The sequence below is a fragment of the Zootoca vivipara genome, chromosome 2 (assembly GCF_963506605.1).
Source record: "Zootoca vivipara chromosome 2, rZooViv1.1, whole genome shotgun sequence".
Taxonomy (NCBI): domain Eukaryota; kingdom Metazoa; phylum Chordata; class Lepidosauria; order Squamata; family Lacertidae; genus Zootoca; species Zootoca vivipara.
Genome location: NC_083277.1, coordinates 52371700 through 52395717, shown reverse-complemented (window position 1 = coordinate 52395717; position 24018 = coordinate 52371700). Strand labels below are relative to the sequence as shown.

General features: G+C 43.9%; 2 protein-coding genes across 2 annotated transcripts in view; one reads left to right on the top strand and one right to left on the bottom strand.

The window, feature by feature from the left end:
- GRM2 (glutamate metabotropic receptor 2) overlaps positions 1-305 on the top strand; it is a 40940-nt gene extending 40635 nt beyond the window's left edge. Inside the window, exon 5 of the mRNA XM_035108061.2 lies at positions 232-305. Within this exon, the coding sequence (XP_034963952.2) occupies positions 232-305 (74 nt within the window). The remainder of the gene's footprint in view (positions 1-231) is intronic.
- A 10111-nt stretch (positions 306-10416) lies between these two features.
- Positions 10417-23930, bottom strand: RRP9 (ribosomal RNA processing 9, U3 small nucleolar RNA binding protein). Its single transcript, XM_035106080.2, has 15 exons — positions 23778-23930; positions 23036-23118; positions 22548-22654; positions 21552-21619; positions 20970-21011; positions 20330-20456; positions 19862-19986; positions 16123-16215; positions 15416-15516; positions 15162-15296; positions 14231-14293; positions 13984-14129; positions 12444-12523; positions 11413-11486; positions 10417-10567 (listed from the first exon to the last, which is right to left on the bottom strand). Exons 1-15 carry the CDS (start codon positions 23868-23870, stop codon positions 10462-10464), a joined length of 1443 nt encoding a protein of 480 aa, XP_034961971.1. The 5' UTR covers positions 23871-23930; the 3' UTR covers positions 10417-10461.
- Positions 23931-24018: the final 88 nt, after the last annotated feature.

Here is a 24018-nt window from a genome sequence, read left to right as displayed (position 1 = left end):
TGATGAACCTCAATGAAATGTATTGATGCAGTATGATTGTGTTAGAGCTGATGTGCTAGAATTTGAGATGGCTGAAAATAGGGGGTGATTGGCAGCTCAGCTATGATGCATGGGGACTCAGCATCACCAGGTGAGATGGAGTGGTGGTTTGCAGATCGTAGTGTTTGGGTAAGTGCAGGATTGTTAAAAACTGCTATGCATTGAAACCTCCTTCTGTTCTCTGCTCCACAGGGTCATCTTCTCAATTTGTGCCAACAGTGTGTAATGGCCGTGAAGTGGTGGACTCCACAACATCATCCTTGTGAATGCCTCTGTGTTCTCTGTTAGTTACCGTATGTTGCCTCTGTGCTCACTCCCTATGAACACATGCCTTCTTCTTTCCCACTGGGCCTCGTTTGCTAAAAAGAGAGAGAAAAACCCTGTTCCCCATGCCTATTCATCGAACAAGTTTTTCCAAGGAAAAAGCAAGAGAACAGAGATTGCCCCCAAAGTCCAGCACCAGTCTAGAGATGCAAGGAAACTTTGGCACAGCTGAGAATGTATCTGTGAAGAGGCCCATGATGTTGCTCATATGATATGGATACAAGACTGATTCCCTATCAGATTACTGGGGTGAAAATGAAGAATCCACATATATTCCTTTCTCTTGTCTACACTTGAAAAGGAACGGTGAAGCTGCTGGTGGTTGTTGTGGTTGTTGTTTATAACAAACTGCATTCCCTCAAACTTTTCCTCAATGTATACAATACTTTGCTGTTAAGAGGGAGGATCAATATTACAACTCTGAAAAAATACCAAGGAATCCATGGTGCTATGGATTGAAAAGATGGGATAGAATCTCCTCACGTTTTAAAAACCTAGTGGCACACACTGATACTTGCAATGACTCCAAACAAACATATATTTGTAACATGTCTACCAGCTGTTTGCAAGCATAATCTCTGTGAGAAGCTTCCTGAAATGAATTGACAAAATGCTCCTGTGATGATATCTGAGAAGAGAAATAGAACCACACACCTGGTTTTTAACAAAATAGTGAGTTATATCTTATATGCCGCTCTGCAGAACAAAACAAGATGAGGCAAAGAAAACACACATCCCAGATGAGTCCAGTATTATTCCTCGGTTGGCATCCATCTGCCTCAGGAGACAATGGAGGAATGCACCTTTGTGGGTGAAGTCACGGTTAGAAGGTTACAGCAGCTGCTGTGGCTGTAGAGACCAATATGGGAGAGACATGTTTTGTTGCAGCTGGGGCAGGTGAAGGTGTCTGGCTGTGCTGCTACAGGTGCAACATGGAATTTCTTTTCTCTGCTCTCCTCCCAGCAGTCATTCCTCCTCTGGTCACTGCTATGGATACACATCCCAACTGTCTCCAGACACTGCGGTCGTCTGCAAGGGATTCCCATATGGTGGGTTTAATGTTGCCAGCCTTTATGTCACATTTGCAGAGATTTTTGTAAAGCAGAGTTGGTCTGCCAACAGGCCTGGTGCCTAGAGCCACCTTCCATTCTGCAGACATGGCTAAGCCAGCAGAGATGTCATGAAAGACAGGAGTGCAAACCTACTGGGAATGTGGGCTTGGAAGGGCACATCTTTGTTTGATGCCCAAAATCTTCCTGATACAGCACATGTGGAAGGCATTGAGGAGCTGCTCCTGGCGGTTGTAAGTTGCCCATGACTCCCTTGCAATGAGAATTCATGAAAAAACAGCAAGTGATAAGACCATGGAAAGTGTAGGAAGGTGATTTATTTATATCAGGGATGGCCAACTCCCAATAGACTGTGATCTACTCACAGTATTAAAAAAAACTGGCAGTGATCTACCCCTTGTCGTAAAAAGACTGGCAGTGATCTACCCAGAGCTGTGGAGCTTTTTTTTTTAGAAAGCCAAAGTTGTGGAGCTTTTTTTAGGAAGCCAAAGTTGGTGGGGTTTTTTTGGCTTTTTTGTAAGGAGATTGCTGAGGTTGCCAGAGGTCAACCAGGATCTACCAGGAACACCCCACGATCTACCAGTAGATCACCTGTTGCACAAGCCTGATTTAGAGACCATTTTGCCAGCATGTCTCCAGAGTCAAGTTTCTCCATATTTTTTCCAGGTTACTTGGAGAATATTAGGGCCTTGGTTGAGAGCAGCCTTTCTGAACCGAGTACCTTTCAGATGTTCTGGACTCCAATGTTCATCATTCACAACCACCTGGCAAATGACCAGGAAAGTCCAAAACTTGGAGGGTACCAAGTTGGTTGGAGGGTACCAAGGCTGCTCTTGACCTAGAAAGAGAAATGCCTCTGAATACCTGTTGATGAGAGTTGCAGGTGGGCAGAGGAATGTGGCATTCATGTGCTGCTTGTGGGCTTTACATAGGCATCTGGTTGACTATTATGAGAGCAGGATGCTGGGCTATATGGGCCATCGGCCTCATCTAGCAGGCTCTTCTTATCATCTTAGTTATATCCTTCAAGCCTAGACCACTCGAGTAGCAAAACTGCTCAGTGTTATAAGGAGTATGATGGACAGATTGCTAGCACTCTTGAATAGACTGGAAGGAAGATTCCCTTTGTCAATACCAGTCATACAGCTCTTGAAAGTAGCTCATAATTACCTAGACTCTTGCTTTATATAAATAGCACTGGAGGATTCCAATGGAAAACACTTCAGGCCAAAGTATATATGGTGCTGAATATTTTGGTGCAAACTCACATTGTCAGTTATTAGCTACGCTAACAGTAACCTGTTATAAGCAGTCATAGTAAATTGTACAGTTGATATACAGATTTCACAGTATAACCAGGGCACCAGACTATTTAGTGTGGTTCCAGAAACCTTTCCGAACCTCATTGCCATCAACAGAGAGATCTTCTACTTATTCTAAACGATGCTGTTTTGAAGTGAAAATCCCCTAGCAGACTATCACAGGGGAAACAGCAAGTTGTTGGCAAAAATGTGACCTTGAGTCAAAAACGAAGACAGACATATCTTAGATGATTTCCTACAAGAAGCACATCCCCACAGTGAAAAGGGGGAAAATTGACTGTCCCCTGCAAATATGGACTTCTTTTTTCTATGTACGGTACTCTGTAGTTGCAGTGTAAACTCTCCTCTCCTCTAAAAAGTTAGCATGAAGAAAGTGCTACATGCATGACCAAAAGGAAAGGAAAGGGAGAGGGGAGATTCACCTGAAGGCTGACTCCAGCTTTTGAAGGACCTTTGACCTAGGAGGACTCCCTAAGGCTGTCAGGATGAAACTAGAGGCACGGTGAACAAGGGGGGCATGATGTAAGAATCCTTTGCACCACTGCCAAAGGGGCCTGCCAGCCCTCTTTTGTTTGTGAAAGGAGACAGCTTGCCATCTCTGAGCTAGCCAGGGCTTCTTCTCAATGAAAACCAAGATAGTAGCACTGAATCCTAAGCTTCTGGTGGTGGTCCATAAAGGGTCAGAGACCCCCACATCTGGCAGCAACTTTGGCACTCATCTTTCACTTCTTTACAACAAACATGCCTGGTTTTGAGTACCCCGGGGTTTACTCTACGTTAAAACATTGAGTCCTGAGTCCCATCCATTTTTGTTAGCAAATAAGGCAAATGATACTTCCGTTTTGCTATTAGGTTTCTCAAGTTTTTCAGAATATAACAAACAGTAACCCTCCCTCCATTTCTTGAATGTCAATTCACACAGTGGACCTGGTTTGTAGATTGACATCGATTGAGACATACATGAGGAGTCTTAATGAAGGACCACTAAAATGGAAAATAGCAATTTACAAAAAGGTTCCCAACTCTGCACTGAACTCATCAACGCAACATTAATTACTTCGACTCCTTTACATTTAATTCCGTACACAAATCCAGAAACGCCTACTATATACTGCGGAATGTAACCTCTTCCTGGAAGCATAAAAAACACCCCATATGTATGCTTAGGACCAGTAGGTCTCATATCCAAAGCTCAATACTGGTCTAAGCCTTCCAGCTTTGCAAAATGATGCGCTTAGCCACTAGCCGAGCTCTGCCAAACCGTCGCCTCTCCTCACCTGCCAGTTCTCACTTATGGGTAAAGTTGTCTATCAAGCAGTACCAAACTTTGTGAAGTCTTTCTTATACACCTCTGTTTATCTATGATGCTCGACAATCACTTGGGCTGAAGTTTCTCTTTGTGAGCCGATTGAATTCCTAGCAGCTGAGGAAAATGAAATCACCCATGTAATTCTCTCTTAAGATGAGATACAATGCATTTGCTATGGCAGATCTTTGCTTCCCCCTCCCCTGGACAAATTTTATAGCTTAGGAAATGGATGGCATAAGGGGAACACTTCAAGGCCTTAGTTGTTCATAATAAAGGGAAGCTAAAATAAAACAAGTCAGAAGCACAATTTTACTTCTCTAAAGCAATTCCGTTCGTAACAAAACTATACAGAATCATTCTATACAGTTTCAAGAAGCTTGGAGGACAATGTCGTCGCCGTCCCCCGTCCCCGTCCCCGCCGTACAGGCTGCAGGCCTCTCTTGCCTCTGGAATGAACAATTATCCCTACAGCATTGGGGGAAGGTGGAGCTACCTCACAATCCCAGGAAGATCAACATTTCAAATGATAGTATTCTTTTTTTAAAAAATATACTGTTTGGAGTCCCAGTTCATACCGGTAGTTGCGAAACGGACTCAAAGGCAGTGCTAAAAATCGCTCTATTACTTTACCATTGTGAACTCATGCTGGAAACCATCAGTAGAATGGCACCTACATTATTCAAACTTGTGAAGACGCTGAAAACAGGGAATTGGGTGTTTATGAGGTTTTTGCCAATTGCAGTATTTCCTATATATTAATGTAAATGTTTGAACCAGGCAATGTATTCTAATGAGTCGCAGTAGAAGTGTTTTGTTTTTTTATAGGCAAGACGTAATTAATAGAATACCATTTAAAATGTTGTGTCAGTGCCACTATTTTTTTTTAAAAAAAATAAAGCAGTAGACCTATGGCATGTCTATACTAGATTTCTTCCGCAAGTGATGATTTGAGGCACCTACACTATACCGTGGACCTGCCTCGCCTGTGCCATCCATATTGACAACAGGTGTGAAATGGTGTAAGGTGCCACATGTCATAGCCCTGTTTGTTGCAGCAAGATGAAGAAAGATATTTCCTCATCCCCTCCTAAAAAAAAAAGGATTTTGCATGAATATATCTTTAATCGATCAGGTCTGCTTTTTAACATCTCATTGTAGTAACTTTCTGGGGCTGAATCTGTGTGCAAAATTCTGAACCAGAAAATGAACAGGCTAGATATTATTCTAAACCAGGCATCCCCAAACTTCGGCCCTCCAGATGTTTTGGACTACAATTCCCATCATCCCTGACCACTGGTCCTCTTAGCTAGGGATCATGGGAGTTGTAGGCCATAACATCTGGAGGGCCGCAGTTTGGGGATGCCTGTTCTAAACCAATAGGAACATAGGAAGTTGCCCTATACTAAATCAGACCATTGGTTCAGCTAGCTCAGCATTGCCTATGTTGAGTGGTAGTGGTTTTTAGTGTTGTTCCCAGTCCCTACCTAGAACCTGAGACCTACAGCAAATGCTGAGTGGATATTCTACCGATTAGTATGCAAGGAAAATCTTTCCCTGCATTTTTGGACATGAGACTGCGGTTTATGAGACTCAATAGAGGCCTATAAAAAGAAACACCTCGCCACTAAAGAATGTGTAAGCCCCTGCTCAAATACTTGAAACTACCCTTCCAAATGTTGCTGGACTCATCAGCACCCATCAGGCCCAACCAGAATGGCCAATGTTCAGGGGGTGATAGGAGGTGGAGTCCAACATCATCTGGGGGAGCACATTGTGAAACACTGCTCTATACTTGTACTTGGCAGAGGCAATCTGGCCTTAGCAGGGAACATTTGTCTCAAGTACCAAAGTATAAATGCCCAACCGCAGGTGGGAGGAACAACTGTGGCTGCTAACACCCCTTAGCAGACCAGCGCCATCCAGTTAAATGGGATCACAAGAAAAAGCATGCAGCTCCTATCCCATTTAGTCTGCTGCTTTAACAAAGAAAACAGCTGTAATTGTGTATAGAAGTTCCTACATTGCTTGAAGATTCCAGAATATACCCATAGGGTTCTTCTATTGATTCCTCTCTTCTAATGCTTTCTGCTGTTGTTATTTAAGCAGCGAGTCTTACATCTGAAATTCACAGAAGTCTATTGCTGGAAGCCACTTTGGATAAAGGGGGAAGACATGCCAAAATCGGATCTGGTCTACTCTCCACAGTGGTCTGTGCGTTGTAAGATTTTCAAACTGTATTATTAATGTATATGTAAGAATGCACTTTGTGGCAAAGAACAATAGAAGAAGAAAGGAAGGGTCGTGCAGAAAGCATTCCTGGAGAACCACAAGCTGTTTTCAGGCAGACTGCTACACTTGCTTCTTTATTGTATTATTATCCCATTTCCCCCCCTAAGCATTGCTATGAGGTACACATGGACTTCCTTCTCCCCAATTTTTATCCTTGCAATCGGCCTGTGAGGTAGAAGTTAGGTAAAAAAACATTGGCTGGTCCAGGATCGCCTAGAGAGCTCCATGGCTGAGTGAGGATATGAACCTGGTTCTCCCTGCTATTTGTTTCAGTACTATCCAGAAAGCAAGCAAAAGGAGAGTACAAGCAGGTGGCAATCAAATTCCCAGATAGACTAAGCTCTTTAACTGCCCACATTATCGTTCTTCCTGTAATAATTACAGCCACCATTCGGAACTACTTCTCTTATTTGTTGCATACTATTTTGACACCTCAGGAAGAAAACATTAGATGAAAGGGAAACATTTTCACCAAAATGATAGAAAGGTTCATCTTTTAGGGTTATCATTTTATTTTTTACCACAGGAATCGCCAGCATGATGAAGCTTTCCCCAGCACACAAAGGGTCCGCTTCCTTTGTTGAAATTAAGCTTGTAAGTAGCAGTCTGTGAAGAGATTACTGTGTATACTGTGCTCAGTAGTTTCTATCAGTTTGCAAACAGGCCCATAAGAGGCTGGGGATCCCTTTCGTGTCGGAAACTGTGAAAGGTGAAGGCTCTTAGGGGAGGAAGACAGGGCTGTTGCAACAACAAAATGTTTGATGTGGGATGGGGTAAGGAGAATGTGAATTTTATCTAAAGATGCAAGTGTTATTGTGATACATACCGTTTAAAAAAATGGAAAAGTTTAAAGTAGTTTTTTTGTGTGGGAAAGTTTGTGACCTTTTGTAATTTATGTAAATAAAGTGCTTTTTTTATTACTGAAGCCTTGTGTGACAAGAGCACCTTGTTTGTAGTTGGGATAGCAGAGGTTGCTAAAACAAGTAGGCAAGCTTTGACTGAGCCCACCATAGAAGCTTCAACTACTTACTTGCCCTCAGATTCAAGCTAAGTGACTGCATCACGTCAGTGGCAAGTCAGTCTTGTCATCTGCAAATGTTGGACTTGATTGGAATTATGAGCACGGTGTAATTTCACTCTGTCCAGACAGGTGGGCTCTGCTCACCCACACACAAAACTGCTAGCTTGTGAATGCCTAACCCAGGGGTCGGCAACCTAAGGCCCATGGGCCACAAGCGGCCCACAGAGGTCATTTCACGAGCTGCCCCCAAACTGAGCCACCTGCTTGGCGAGACCCCCCCCCCCCCGCACTGCAGTACCGGCGCAGCACAGCATGGGGATTCACTTCCGCTGCACCAGAAATTGCGTCTGCGCATATGCTGAAAATCACATCTACACAGATGCCGAAAATTGCATCTGCGCAGACGCAGATGTCGGAAATCATGTCTACGTAGACACAGATAATCACACACACACAAAATCCAGCCCACGGAGGGATCTCTGCTGGAGTGAATCAGCTCAGGCAAGGTAAACTTTGCAGACCCCTGGCCTAACCCAACACAGAAAGAAGCATACTTGCAGCACAAAAGCAGCCAATTCACCCTGATTAGGCTCTCACAACTGAAGCTCCAGGGGCAGAATGGAGCAAAAGGTTTGTGAAGCTGCTAGTGTTGGGCAACTTATCTGCCTCAAAGCAGCATGCTGTCTAATCCGCTTTCACTCAGGCAACCCTTATCACAACTTCAAGGACCTTTGCAAATGCATCTCTCTCCCATTGCCTCCCCTGCCAGAGAGAAAACATGCTTAAGGGCCATTATTCATAACAAAAGAACTAATTAGCACTCAAGATTCTGAATGAGAACTTTACAGAAGTCATGCAATGCCAAAATCTGAAATTAGACAAAATTCTTAGCTAGAAGCGCAGAAGCTTCTTGAAGCAGAATGAAAGAACAAGAAAACACATACCCTTCGCAAATGTAAGTTGCTAGGTTTAGGCTGCAATCGTATTTCCAGGGAGGGGTGTGTGTGTAACACTCAGTTGGGCTTCCTTCTGAGCAAACATGCATTGGATTGCACTGTCAATCTCTGATTAAAAAGCTGTGGGCAGGTCTTGCTACCTAATATCTTGGGAGAGTTGTTTCCAGTCTAAATGGACAGTAGTCGACTATATAATCTGACTCCTGGTTTCCTGAATAAAGGCCAGAGTAAAATATCCAAAATTAGGGAAGAATTCAACAGTGTGTTGTGGCAAGCATTATGTCACAAAAACACCATCCTGGATTATCTCTGCAGTATGGGAACTGAAGAGAGGCAATGGAGGGCAAAGTGAGGTTACTACAGCACCTGCTATGATGGTTTTTTTTTTCTTAACCACTGTTAAAAAAAGGGGGGGATTGCATTATGTTGCCTCTTTTATGCTGGTGCCTCCTCTCCCAAAAGATAACTATATTAGTAGGAAAAACATGTTGCCCCACGGCACCTTTAACAGCAGCAAATGGATGGCTCTTAAGACAAGAGAATAGACAACCATGACATCAGAAGTGGCAGCATTCAGAAACCAGAGAACTTCAGTAAACTTACACACACTACTGTCAATTGCAAAGTCATCACATTTCAAAGGGATGCTCCAGAAATGAAATTACTAGAGTCATCTGCATTCAGTTGAAACTGAGAGTGGGACTTGCATTTGTGGAAAAGGTTACCAGTTGACTTTTTACAGCAGGAAAAAGCATGCCTGGTGTTGGGAATGGGTCACTCCAGTCTGTACCCATGCTGGCTCCCAAACAAATTATCTCCCTTCACTGAACCAAAGGTTGCAGTCCTGTGCATGCTCACCTGGGTGAAAGCCACACTTGAACTGAGATTTACTTCCAAGTAAAGATGAATTAGGCCGCACTGCTAATTCCCAAGTAGACATGAATGAGGAAATACAAGGCAGCGTGTCCCAAGTTTACCCACGATTCAAATATTGCACACAGACATCTTACCAGAGCTATTCAAGGTTGAGAAATCAAGCTCTATACTGCAGCCTTTCCCAACCAGGTGCGCTCCAGATCCTCTTCGACTACAACTCCAAAATCCTTGCTAGTGGCCATGCTGGCTAGATCTCATGTGAGTTGGAGTCCATAACATCTGGAAGACAACGGGTTGGGAAGGGAACAGCTGGCTCTTGGGCTTTTCCCTGGTTGGGATGTAGGAGACAATAGGTTTAATTCTCCTCTCCCAACAGACACCCCAAGGAATGGCAGAGACGCATGACTCAAGAGTAAAAAAGCCAGCTTCTCACGCCCTTCCCTGCCTTACCTAGAACAGGGCATGCCTTCAGCCTTCTATGTTCTCAGTTCCGAAGTTATGTACCGTATGATTAATGGAGATTACTATGTTTTGCTGCAGAATAGAATTATTGCCCCCGATTTCGCCCAAATAGTGGCCTTAAGCTATTCAGCTATTTTTGAAGATCTGGGTCTGGCTAGTACCAGCCTCGGAATGTCACATACTTTCCAGATTCTTCAAGAAAAAGGTAGAACACAATTGTTTTAAAGAGGCCTGCAGACCACAACAGATGATTGCTCTTTTATTTCAGAAACAACCCCCTTGCTTCTGAAAACCTCTTCCACAATTCCTGTGAGGAAAATAGCGAAACTATAATTAAAAAGGTAAAGGACCCCTGACAGTTAAGTCCAGTCACAGACAACTCTGGGGTTGTGGCACTCATCTCACTTTACAGGCCGAAGAAGCCAGCGTTTGTCTGCAGACAGTTTTTTCCAGGTCATGTGGCCAGCATGACTAAGCAGCTTATGGCACAATGGAACACTGAAATCAGAGCAGCACACAGAAATGCCGTTTACTTTCCCGCCGGAGTGGTACCTATTTATCTACTTGCACTTTTTGGGTGCTTTCGAACTGCTAGGTTGGCAGGAGCTGGGAACAAGCAATAGGAGCTCACCCTGTCGTGGGGATTCGAACCGCCAACCTTCTGATCAGCAAGTCCAAGAGGCTGAGTGGTTTAGATCACAGCACCACCCGCGTCCCTGAAACTATAATTAAAAGATGGCCATTACCATTTTACAAACACAAAATATGGCTTTAATAAACAGGTTATATAATATTAGGAGCCTTCATCTGGTATCTGTGAGTTTCCTGCTGTAGTCTTCTTGAGCGGAATAATGCAGATGCTGTTCTTGGCCTCTTTGATCCTCCACCAGCGACCCAATCTGCAATAAAACCCAGGTAAAATAAATTTATCTGCTACTAATACACTCATTTTAGGTGCTGTGATACAGTATATCTGAATTTAAACAATCAAGTAAACATTACACAACCCATATATGGTGCAAGAAGCCATCATCAGAAAAAGAAAAAGACAGACATATATTGATTTGCAACAGGATACATCAGGAGATGCTGCCAAGGTTAGAACTGGTCCACTAGGACTTGGGACCGTCTTCTTGTTCACAAGCAATCCCCAGCATGCTTTCTGTCTTACACAAACAGAAGACTGAACACTCAGCCTCAAACCTTCATGCTTATTCTTAAAGAGGGTGTTCCCTTTCACATTCCTGGCCTTAAAAACAGATGAACCTAGATTTAACTAAAGTTTACACTAAAACAATAATAATTGCAAAGACACTAAGAGACATCTCCCATGAGAGTGCTAAGCAAGGCATATTTTTTCATGGAAAATGAAACAAATCTCTTTAGGGGCACCGAAGTGCTAAAAAGTTATGACTGTTAAATTTTCAGGAATTCTACCAAACTCCATGAGAGATTTTAGAATTCTGCAAGGCAGTTCTAATCTCATCTTGAAACTGAGATCCTCAAGATAGCTTGTATGTGACAGTTTAAAGCTACAGTCGTACCTCGGGTTACGAACACCTCGGTTTGCGAACAGTTCGGGTTACGAACTGCGCAAACCCGGAAGTGGCGCTTCGGGTTGCGTTCCGGATCGCAGTTCGTAACCCGAGGTATTACTGTATTTACATCTATTTTAAAGATGATGGAGAATGCAATTCAGAATCATGCACACATTGTAATAAAACAGGAATGGAGTATGGGATACCTGTGTTCTTGTCCAATTCCGGCAACTAGGAAGTTTCCAGAATTTGAGAACTTCAAGCTATTAACAAAACCAACCTAAGAGAGAAACACACCCAGAGATATAAACTTCAGATTCCAGGCTACATGAATCTTATTTACTGATATAACAAAGTGATATGATTGGTCTAGAAGCCTCCCTTTGATATGCTGACATGGCAGACAGTTTCCATTTCACCTCCATCGAAAGTGTGCAAATGAGCCACCAGCACACCAGAATTATGGAAAGTCTGAGATGTTTTGAAAGTGCTCTGTATATTCCGAGCTGGCATAGGGTCATGATCATTCTATCACAGTCCTACTGCCATTTTATTTTATTTTTCACTCATGATTTCCTGGACGTCCCAACCTTCTTGCCCCCTTTCTGTAGTTTAAGCCAGTATTTTACTATTCCTTATGGCCAAACAAGTTTCCCATACAGTAGCAAACATGGCAACTGCTTCAAAGGTTTCCTTAACTCTTAAGTTCTGAGCTAGCAGCTCTCCTTCTGAAGCCTCTGTGCCAGAACATTATCAGCAGAAATGGAATACTGTTTTGGAAACTTTGAAGAGGTCATTCTGCTATACACAGTGCTGTTCAGAGGTGCTGGAAACTTACAAGTAGGCGTGTTTTCTCTATCAAAGTAAGCTCACATGACTACTCAGCAGGATATACTGCAGCCTACTGAACACAATGGTTAGTTTATCTACCACACAACTGCCCACAATTAATAAGCATTTATTAGCTTGTAGCCTTCAAAGCGTTTAATACACATGGTCTTCATCATCCCTGCAGCAACAGGTCCAGGGACATTAGAATAGTTATCTGCATATTGCAAGGGGAGGAGCTAAGAGAAAGGCTGGGGCCATGATCAGAATTCATGGTCAAGGTGAGCTCTGTGCAAAGAAGTCCCCTGGTTCACTTTCAGCCTATCATCAGCACTGTGTGCTGTGATTTACAATGGAACGCTACTGATGAAAAGAACACCATCCTCCTTCCTGCCCCCAATTTCCTCACCAGGGGAATCTCAAAGAGTGGCTCCAGCCTCCGGAATCCCTCTCCACACTTCCACAACTTCACACTGGCGCTGTGCGAACCTGCCAAAAACAAAAGCGTGTCAGGGCTTGTTGTCACATTCAGGGACTAGAATGAAGTTTTCCACACACACGCGGCCATGTCTTCCAACATCACAGGCCAGAGTATTGACATCCTTGCTAAATGGAACCCAGAAGATATGTGTAAATTAAAATCTCACCCCAACACCAAAAAACCCCAAACAGATTGTTTATTGCCTTTAGGACACTCGCACGGCAGCAGACAGAAGATGAGGGAGGTTTATTAACATGTAGTTCTTCTGAATAATAAATAGTAATACAGTCATACCTCGGTTTAAGTATGCTTCGGTTTGAGTACTTTCAGTTTAAGTACTCCGCGGACCCGCCTGGAATGGATTAATCCACTTTCCATTACTTTCAATGGGAAAGTTCGCTTCAGGTTAAGTACGCTTCAGGTTAAGTATGGACTTCCAGAACCAATTACACTCATACTTAGGATTAAGTACGCTTCAGGTCGAGAACTCCGCGGACCCATCTGGAACGGATTAATCCACTTTCCATTACGGTACTTTCAATGGGAAAGTTCGCTTCAGGTTAAGTACGCTTCAGGTTAAGTACAGACTTCCAGAACCAATTGTGTACTTAAACAGAGGTACCACTGTAGTAATTTTATTATTTATACCCCGCCCATCTGACTGGGTCTCCCCAGCCACTCTGGGCCATTTACACCTGACAAGGATCTGGAAATGCATCATGAAATAGTATCTGAGCCCACACCTGTTAGGCAGGTTTTGACCAAAGCAGAAGATGGCTTTATTCAATGTTCGAAATAGAGGCAGGCTTCCCATTGAGCAGAGTATACAAGTGCAACCAAAAATCTACTCAGCATTGAATCCCGCTGAGTTCAATAAGCCCTGCTTCTAAGTACAGAAATGCAGCCTAAAACACAGTTAGCTTTTAATACAGCAGGCCTTAAAAAAAAATCACCTCCCTCCTTTTAGCTACAGCACAATAGAAAAAGCAAGGCAAGGGTTTCAGATGTTGGGTTCACACATCACTTTGAACCACTGTTCTTCAACTAGTGGGTGGCGACCCACTAGCGGGTCTCTGCCTGAAGCAATGTGGGTCACAACAAGAGCTCTAACACCATACAAGTATATGGTAAAAGATTAAGAAATGGGTGCCCAAATGTTTGGGTTAAAAGTGGTCCTGCATCTGAAACAATTGAAGATATCTGCTTTAAAGGATACCTTGGTTTAAAGATGGATGCACAGCATGGTGATTCATGGAATAAAATTTGCAGGCAATTTACTCCTGGGTTCAGATGTAACTGTAGACCAAACCATGGGCTTGGCTCCAGAAACACAGCAGGAGCGAGGCAGAAACAAAGCACCTTCCATTTTAACTTTCCGCACCAGCACACTGCACCTTCACTTTTAAAGCACAGTGAAGCTTAACTACGGTTTACAGTAATGTGCAAATGAAACCAAAGTATGAAGTACCTGTGGCTACAAGGTCACTGTTCAGCAAAGCAGCAACTGAAGAGATCCAGTATGGTTGTTCCAGGCCCTCTGTGCCATGGAGACTGTGGGCTTTCTTCACTGTGGTTAGTGGTTTCTTTTTCGAGAGACCCCAGAGGCACACTGACCTTCAGGAAATATCAAACAATTATATGACATGTGTGCAAGAAGAGGCTATGGGGTGAAAGTGCTAATTCACAACAATGTTAAGGCTTGAGGAAGTACTCACCCATCGTCTGCACCAGACACCATATGCTCCTCATTGATCAGCTGAATACAGTCAATGGAGCCCCTAATCCAAAACAGGAAGCCATTATTCTTTTTAAGATGGCATGCTGCAGTATTTATAAAACCACATTTTAGGACCAAGCCCTCCCAAGATGTGTGTCCACAGCCATCCTTTACACATAATGAATGAATGAATGAATGAATGAATGAATGACAGCAAGGAACAACAACCATTAACCCACAGATCCTATTTCTTGAAAAAAACAAAAATGTAGAACAGCATCGCAGATTCAACAGCCCAATTAAAAGCCTTAGCATGAGAATGCCACAGCATACAGATCTGTTTTGAGGACCCACTTAAAGGTCTGCGTTGATAGAGACCAATGAACTGCCATTTCTACAGGTGTGGGGCCACTGTCAAAAAAGGGGTGGGGATGCTCATTTTGATGTAGGAAAGAATCTCTGCTATCTTCTCCTGCAGTAGCAGTTTCATGTATGTTGGGTGCCTCAAACAATGTCCATATTAAAAACCTTCGCTTTAACAGCCCCCTTTTTAAATAGTCCTGCATTTAGGCCCATAACCACTGTGAAGGAACCAGCACATACAACACGGTTTTCCAGCCTTTAGCGTTCCTGTCCCATTTTTATATACATTGGGCACTGGGGAAGGACCATAGCTCAGTGGTAGAATAGCTGCTTTGCATGCAGAAGGTCCCACACTCAATGCCTAGCATCTCTAGGAAGGGTTGGGCTAAGTATCCCACCTGAAATCCAGGAGAACTACTGTCAGCTAGTGTCGACACTGACCAATAGTCTGACTCAGTGTAGGTCAGCTTACAACAAAAATCACAGGGTGGCTTGTTGGATGTGTGACACGCTGCATGTAGTCCACCAACCCGTCTTCCCCCCACCAATTTTATTTAAGTACTTACTGGTGCCCATAAAACACCAGCTGGGCTTCATCAGGGATCTTCCAGATTCTGACAGTGCCGTCCCTCCCTCCTGACGTCACACAGCACTCCCGGCTCAAGCTGTCCAGCCCTGTGATCATGTCTTGATGGCCAAACCTGAGAGGAAAGCAGGTGTGGGAATAGCAAAGCAGATGAGATTCAGCTGTGGGGCGTGCATTTATTTCTGTAATCCCATAAGCACACCAAGAAGAATGGGGGAAAGGCAAGCTCCTTACAGAGTTTCCACGTAAGCATTTTCAGCCACGTTCCACACTTTGACTGAACGATCATGCGAAGCGCTGTACAGCTGGTGGGTCCCCTTCCGGAAAGACAGGCCCTGCATTTGGAGAACAGGGAGAGTAAGGAGAAGGGGGGCAGTGGTGCAGAAGAGGAGGCAAGATTGGCAGGGATTTTTATTTTATTTATCCGGTCTAGTCGAAGTCATCGCAAAAGAAAAAATACATAAAAACATAAAAAATGAAAATAGGCAGGGATTGGATTGGTGGTCACAATCATGGCAGAGTTGAATCTCACTGCCAGACCTAATTTGCGTCATCTCCAGAGCAGATTTCAAACTATGGAACAAGCAACTGGCACAAGCTACAGGGGGGATAAGAGCTTAAACTCAAGTGACATGGCACTTGACCCAAAAAATAAAGGAGGGCTGAGATATATTTTCTGCTGCACAATGTAGGACACCACCTATTTTGCAACATGCCCTCAGGGAAAAAGTCTCAAATTCCTTTTAAAAGGCACATCCTTGCATTTATCTATATCTACCAGTAATTTCTTTGTATTTAAAATATTTTCCCCCACCTTTCCTATAAGATATAGCTGAACATAGACCACATTTTAAAAAAACAAATCCAGAAAAGCCCACACCCAAATCCTGTGCCTGCCTAAGCTATAGCATCACTACAACCAAGGTAATGAACTTACTCACCGAAACGGCGTCACGGTGACCTGTGAACTTATACAGGTGGCTGCAGGTTGCAGCTTCCCAGATCAAAACAAGTTTGTTCCTATCTCCTGTAGCCTAAGAGAGAAAAGGCAAGGCAAGATGCTTATCAGTACCCACAACCCTTTACTGTTTACTGGTATTAGCAGTAGTAAGACAACCTTTAGATCAAGCTTCTAGAGAAGCCCGGGGCATACTATAATCCAAGCCAATAGCTTCTCCACTTGGTGTTAAGTGCTCTGCATGCAAAAGGTACTGCGTTCAGTCCCTAGGATCTCCAAATAGAGGCTTCCGGGTTCAGCGCCAGCGTCGATCGGCGGGGCTTCGTCTCGTCTCCGAGACGGCCCGTCTCTGCTAGGAGTGGGGAGGGCAGCGAGAGCGACGCTGCGCCCCTTAGAACCTCGGGAAGGGCGTCCCGAGGGCAATTTGCTCGGCACAGACCCAATCCGGACTCCCCAACTCTTCGGCTAGCTCTAATAAGAGCTCCGGAGCGAGGAGGGTAGAAGTCGCGGGGGCCATTTTGAGCGGCAACGTTATTCTAGCAGGGAGAAGCTTCAAGCCGAAGGCGGAGAGCGCTGGATTCTTCCGAAAATAAAATGATTGGAAAAGACTGTAAGTAACCTCATGATTTGGATTATTATAAAACAATTTGGATCTGGGAGAGAGGGGAGAAAAGAGGAAGCCACCCCCCCCCCACGGCAACAAAAGAGACAGTAAATAGAAACCCGAGGCCATAAACAGAAGATTTACAATTCAAAGGATCCCTCAAAGGCATCAAAGAGAATCTCCCCTTTGATGCAGGGTGAAAAGGGGAGAGAGACTGCGGTTTATGACTGCTCTGCAATAAGAGGTACAGCCTAAGAAAAAAAAACCTTTCCACTCGGGAGCCGGCAGCCCAGACAACCCAGTGAGTTGTCAGGATTTATGAGTCAAATTTTACTTCACTTTGTATTTCTGGACTTTGTGGAATCTCTTTTTTGGCTTAAGTGTTTGTGAAATGTGAGTTCGAACTTTATTGTTAATAAGACTTGAAGAATGCAGCCAGCTTGTTAAAATGGAGTCGAAAAATAAACTGTGATCATATTCCACCCCACGTGACAAGTTTTGACCTTGGCAGGACTGAAATATGTCAACAAAAAAGTGTTCCCCTGAGTTCCAGCGGTCTGTTTTGACCTTAATGTGGGAAACTCTACTCTACAAAAAGTTGGATGGAGTGCCCTGCTTTTGAGGGGGGCACGATTGGTATCATTGGAACTCCAGAACGCCCACAGGGAAGAAGGAAAAAATATGCAGAGAAGAGAAGAAATTCAGGGGTCCTGTATGGTGGCCTGGATGACAAAAGACTGTAAACAGGGGGTGGGGTGAAGGGAAAGTGATGTTGTGATTAAGGATGGATTAACAGGTTTATAACTGGTCTGCTGATTTTGGAATTTGCTGGATTGGGGGGGGAAGCCGGCAATCGGGGATGTAAGGTTAAATTGAGAATAGTTATAGTTTTAAAAGTGAATGGATTTTGGAAAATGTGAAAATATGGAGGCTTATAGAGGGAGAAAAAACAAAAAATTAGGCACGGGAAGAGAAAATGGGAGTTTGATTTCTCAGTGATTTGAATATTAGATGAAAATGTTAACAATTGATTTATAAGTTGTATAAGATGCAAAGGTGTATTTTTATAAAGTAAGAAACTGTTGCAGATGATAAAAAAGGGATGAAAACCGGGGAAGGGGGGGGAGGGGAAGCCCACAAAATATGGTTTTACAACTATGAATGCAAGAAAAAATTTTTGTTTTGTATTGTTTTTTCTTTTTTCTTTTTTCGCTCTTTCTTTTTTTTTCCCCCTTTTTTCTATTTCTATTTTTCTCTCTTTTTTTTTTTTGGTATGACAATAGATGGTTGGATGGATGTCCTCCTGCGTACTGCCCTGGTTTGCTGGAGCTCCCTGGTGGCAGGGGGGGGCTTTGGGGTCAGGGGAGGGGGGGGAGGACAGAAACCCAAGCATAAAATGGACCATCTCTGACTGTTCACATACATGGGATACTTCTGTGGCAGGGGAGGACCCATGTGGGTGGGTAGGAAGGAGGTGGAAAAGGGGTTTAAGTATGTACCTTTTTTTTTGCTTTTTTGTATTTTGTAAAATTAATAAAAAGTATGTTCAAAAAAAAAAAAAGGATCTCCAAATAGAGCTGGGAAAGACTTCCAGCCAAAAGCCCAGACACTGCCCATCAGTGTAGATCACGGGTGTCAAACACAAGGCCCGGGGGCCAAATCCGGCCCGCCAGACCTCGTCATGTGGCCCACCGAGCGCCCCAGCCAGCGGGACCCAGCAGTGGGACCTTGCTGCTGAAGCACCGCGCCAACAAAGCGCCGACAAACAGCTGGGGCCGGGGAAATGCTTTTTGCCCCTGGGTCCCTTCGCGCTCTTTTCTGGCGCTGAATCAAGGCGGCGACCCCCCCTCCCTTTCTTTCTTCCTCTCTCTCTCGTTCTTATTCTTTCTTTCCCTCTCCTTCCTTCCTTCTTTATCTCTGTCTTCTCTCCCTCTTTCTTTTTCTTTCCTTCTTTATTCCTTCTTTCCTACTCTTCTTTCTCTCACCTCTTTCCTTCCTCTCTCCCTCCTGCTCCCTCTTTTCTTTCTTTCTTCCTTCCTTCCCAACTTTCTTCCTCTCCCTCATTCTTATTCTTTCTTTTCCTCTACTTCCTTCCTTCTTTCTCCCTTTCCGTCTTCTCTCCCTCTTTCTTTTTCTTTCCTTCTTTATTCTCTTCCTTATTTCCTACTATTCTTTCTCTCCCCTCTTTCCTTCCTTCCTTCCTCTCTCCCTCCCACTCCCTCCCTCCTTCCTTCCTTCCTTCCTCACTCCCTCCCCTCCCTCTCCTCAGAAACATAGGATTCTGCTTTATACTTCTGGCCCTTAAACCCTGGAACCAGGAGAGCAGCTCCAGTGAGTCAACCTCAGCCAGTCCCTTTGGTGAAGGGTGGTGGCTCACTGGCAGAACATCTGTCCTGCATGCAGAAGGACCCCAGCATCTCCAGGTACTAGTAGCTCTGCAAAGGTCCTGCATGAAACCCTAGCGAGCCTCCACCACCCAGTGCAGTTACTAAAAATCATTTTTCAATAAATTGTACAATAATTGTACATTTGAATATCTACTTGCTATTATTCTGACTATGTTTCTGCTTTCAGAGCTAGTTATTACTTACATTATTACAAAAAACAGTAATAATTGAATGCAGTGACAATAATTTATGATAATAAAGAGTGGACACATAGTCCTACAGATACAACCGGCCCTTTGAGGGTGACCAAACTGCTGATGCGGCCCCCGATGAATTTGAGTTTGACAATATTGATATTCCTGAGCTGGATGGATCAAGGGTCTGGGCTTGGTATAAGGCAGGCTTTTACCATCCTATTAGCAGCTGGCAACAGAAGTACCTAACTTTATCCATTCCTGTGAAAGAACAGATATACAGTGCAGGGATGCCTGAGCACCACATGTCCACCCACTTGCTGGCATGACCAATAACACAAGAATTCGATTAGCAACCACCTGCCAAAGGGACATCATGCTAGCCAAAAGCCCATCCAAGTGGATTAAGAGGACCAACAAGAACAATTGGAGGAGGGGTTGTCTGGGTTTCCCTCTTCAAAGCGAAATCTGAGCTGCAAAGATTGAGAACTCAAATAGTCCTCCATCTCTGGAGGGAAAGGTGTCAGTTTCTCTTACCAGGTATTTACCATCCGATGAGATAGCCATGGAGAGGATGTGTGCTGTGTGGCCAACGTGATTGTCCTTTGTCCCCTTCTTTCCTTTGCGGATCACATGCACCTTCTTCCCACTCTCAACATCCCCTAAGATACAACAAGGGCTAAAATGAGTTGGACAAAGAAGGCAAATACCACACAGTCATTTTCAAGGACTTGAATCGTCCACTGAGAATCTTTCTCCACCTTAGTTGTCTGGAGCATTGCAAAGTTGAGTTACTGCAGTAGAATCCATGGTTGAGGAGGCAAAAACTTGGCAGATTTCCTTTTGAAATAAGATGCCTTCTAACAGTAATTAAGGAGGAATAAGCAGTGATCACACAGGGAGGAGATGGTGAAATTTAAAACAACAGCACAGGGCTGTATACTGCTAAGTTCAACTCAACACTCAGTCTTAACACTATGTCATTTTGTACAGAATAAGACTCACATTTGATGATTGAACAGTCTTTCGCTGCAGAGAAGATGTATTTATCATCTGGTGTGATGACCAAACAGGTGATGGGGAGCTGGTGACCTCGCAGTACCCTGATTTCAGATGCGTCTGGAGGCTGCAACTGTTCAAAGAGTACCAGTAGGAGCAATATTTGAGGCTGCATCACTATTTCATGCCCTGTGATAAAACCTTAACTGCTTTGCAGTACGCAAAGGAAACATTCCATTCCACTGACTCTGCAAACTGAGGCACTTTATGTCTCCTATTTCCATACTAGATAAATAGAATAGTAGCACTAAATGCTTTTATCCAATACCAAGCCAGATTTGTTAAATAAAACTAGAGCATCGAGCCACCAAAATAACCAACTTCTTTGAAAACTAACTTGAAACGATCAGAATTTGGCAACTGCAGTTTCTGGTAGAACTATTCCGTGAACATTACAATGGCCAAGGAGAAGAGAACAATTTTCATTTAAAAATCAATGACTAAATCTCCAAGTAATCTCAAGTAGAAGAAAGAGTGTCATGTGTAATCTGGCAAATTAATACGCCACCTCTCCTTCCAGTAACAGAGCTACAGCTGCTCTGAAATCCTGCAGCAAAAAGGCTCAAGGGATACTGTATCTACTTACGATTTTGGCAATTTGTCGCTGCAATTTTCCTTTCTGTTCGAGCTATGGGAGAAGAGGAAAATAAAATTAGATGGAATAGAATCCTCTCTCCCCCTTCCCAAAACCCAAGTAGTTTTAACAACATGCAAGCAACACTGCTCAAAATTAACAGAACTGATAGGTCTTATCTTTTATTTTAAAAAAATCTTGTGTTTCCAGCTCTCATGAGTGTGGAGATAAGTATTAGAGGACTGTAGTTACAAATATGCTTTAAGATAGGGGTGGGAAAGTGCATGTGTATGTGTGTAAACACACACACGCCAAGAACAGTCCTTGCTGTCCATTTTCACTTGCTGTTTGAAAGGCAGGCATGGGTAGGCAGAGATGGACTGCCGATTTTCCTCCTTACCAACCAGTTTCTTGCTACTATGTGGAAGAGGGCCTGTTGAAAGGGCCACGCCAGTCAGCTGCTACAACATGGAAGGATTTTTTTTTTACTCTCTAATGAAAATACCCCATTAAAGCTTTTTCATTAGGTGGGAAAATCTGCCTCTCCTCTGCCCTTCTGAAGGCCAGCACCATTTTACCAAGTATCCTACTCACCACATCTTCCTTCAGCCGGCCAGCAACCAGATCCTTCTCAAAGGCCTCTTCTTCAGCTTTTTCCTCTTCTGCTCAGGGCAAAACATACAAACAGGCCATAAGACCCAAGGCTTCAAAGAGTGAATGTCATTTAACATGTACATGTGTGTTTCTGTTCCTCACCGATTCACCCATGAAAACTATGGGAAAGAACTGCCGTGGCTGGAACACCATGCTAAATTTCATCACATAATGTGCAACAGTGGGGAATTTACAACACAACACAAAACTATTTTTTTTTCTGGAAGCAATTAGCATGGAAATGAGCACGAAACTTCCACTACATTCTGCTAGATTTCCAGATCATATAACACACAGCAATTACAAGGTAAAGAAACGTTGGGAAAATGTAATCACGTGCTGCCTGAATACAATCCACAACTCCTACCATCGGCAACCATTGACTAAACTAATTGGGGATGACAGGAGTTCAATCCAGCAACATCTAGAGACCCAAGGATTGAAGAATACTGTCCTAGAACAGCCATTTGTCAAGGTACTAGGGGTCAATTTGTACATATACCACAAATGCATGGCTGCCACTTGAAATTGCAAAAGCTGGCTTATCAGATAAAGTGGCTGTGGCAAAGAGAATCAGAGTTAGTTGTTTGCATAACCACAGGAATTGACCCCAAACACAGGCCATTCCAGACACTTTGAGGAGAACAAGTACCCCAAACCAATCTCCCTTCCCAACACACTTTTTTAAAAAAATGCTTCTCTTAAGCAGATTCTAAAAGTCAAAGAGTTGAGATATGTCAACAACCTAATCTAATCTGTCTCAGTAAATTTCTGCAATCGTTTCCTCTACATCATCAATAATAATAAAAAGACCATGAGCTTCTCATAGCTTTCACTCTTAATTCCAGATTCTTTCTAAAACTATCTTGGTTGATGTTTTGCAATATTTCACAGAGTTTGCAACCGTGTTATATCACAACATATCCAACATCTCACCTTGCTGTCGAAGCTGCTCTAGATATAACTTTGCTAATCTTAGTTTCTTTTCTTGTGCTGTCTCTTCAATTTCATCTGCTGCTTCACTGTTCTTTTTCCTTGCTGGGCTACAGGTGGGAAAGATACAATCCATAAGGCTTTCTCTCTTACAATCATCCATTACCTAGAAATAACATTCTCACAATCTCTGAGGAGACTTCTGTTCTCCCACACTTCTCCCACAGAAAGGGTTGTGTTCTAAGAATCCCTGGGAGCTGCACTGCAAAGTATTACACAAATGTCTACACCTATGCAAGAACATAACATCCTGCTTTGTGGCAAGGAGAACACAATTTTCTCGCCCAACTCTTTTATTACCTTACCCCCCTTAGGGAGGGGATTCATACCAAGTCTGGCTCTGAATTCATTTTTCTAAGAACTTGCATCTTTATTCAAGATCATGCCTCTTTCCTTCTAAGCTACAGAGGGAGACCAATGCATATCCTTACGTGTCTGGTTCAGAATCACTGGAAATCTCCTCATTCAGCTTAGAGCCAGCTTTCTGCCACGCTTTCTCCTCGGCAACAGGGAGCTAGGAAGTAAAACAATCATTTCAGAAAACAACTGCAAGACTACCGGTACTAGGATAAAGCATTGCTATATTAAGGAACAGGCGTTTTAAGTGGTAACTGTGGCCAATCACTAGTAACTGGAGAACTAATTGTGCAACCAAAACCCATTCTACATGCAAAATTGTCTCTCTGGATGAGAGAATAACTACCAAAGTACGGGTATGACGTATACAAAACTAATGGCAAGTTCTCAAACGTCAGAATTATGACCCCCCTTCTGCTTATTTAACAAGCAATTTAAGCCTGCGAGGCACCCTCAAGTACCGCTTAAGGCCGCTAGCGAAAAGAGCAACATGCGCGACTGAAACCGGTGGACTTCCTCGCGAGTAAACTTGCTAAGGCTCACTGCACAGTTGCCGGTGCTCATCCCACCCTATTCCTTACTGTTTTGGAAACGAGCACGTGGCGCTACCCCCCCCCTACTACCCTCCTCACCCTTGGTCTCTGCCCCAGTGAGAATAACTTGCTTAGGGCAGTGGAGGGGGCCCCCTTAAACTAGCCCGATGACCGGAAGGGGAGCGCGTGTCGCCAAGCAATTCAGCCACGCGGCGCCCCGCTGTGGGGGGGGGCTCGGCCGCTCTCCCTCCACCCCCCCCCAATTACCGCACTCCCCACTGACCTTGCGCTTCTTGCGCGCTGCGCCCCCCGCCGTTGAGCCCGAACCAGAAGCTCCGCGCTGCCTCTGCTGCTTTCTCTTCATCCCCGCCGCCATGCCGCTTTCCCGGAGCTACTGCTGCTTCACCGCAGAGCACTTCCTGCACGCGGCTCGCCGAACCAACCCCCTCGGCGCTTTCCTATTGGGCGGAAACGCCTCCAGCCCTTTCTCATTGGCTGAGATTTCTCCCGAGACCCCGGAGGGA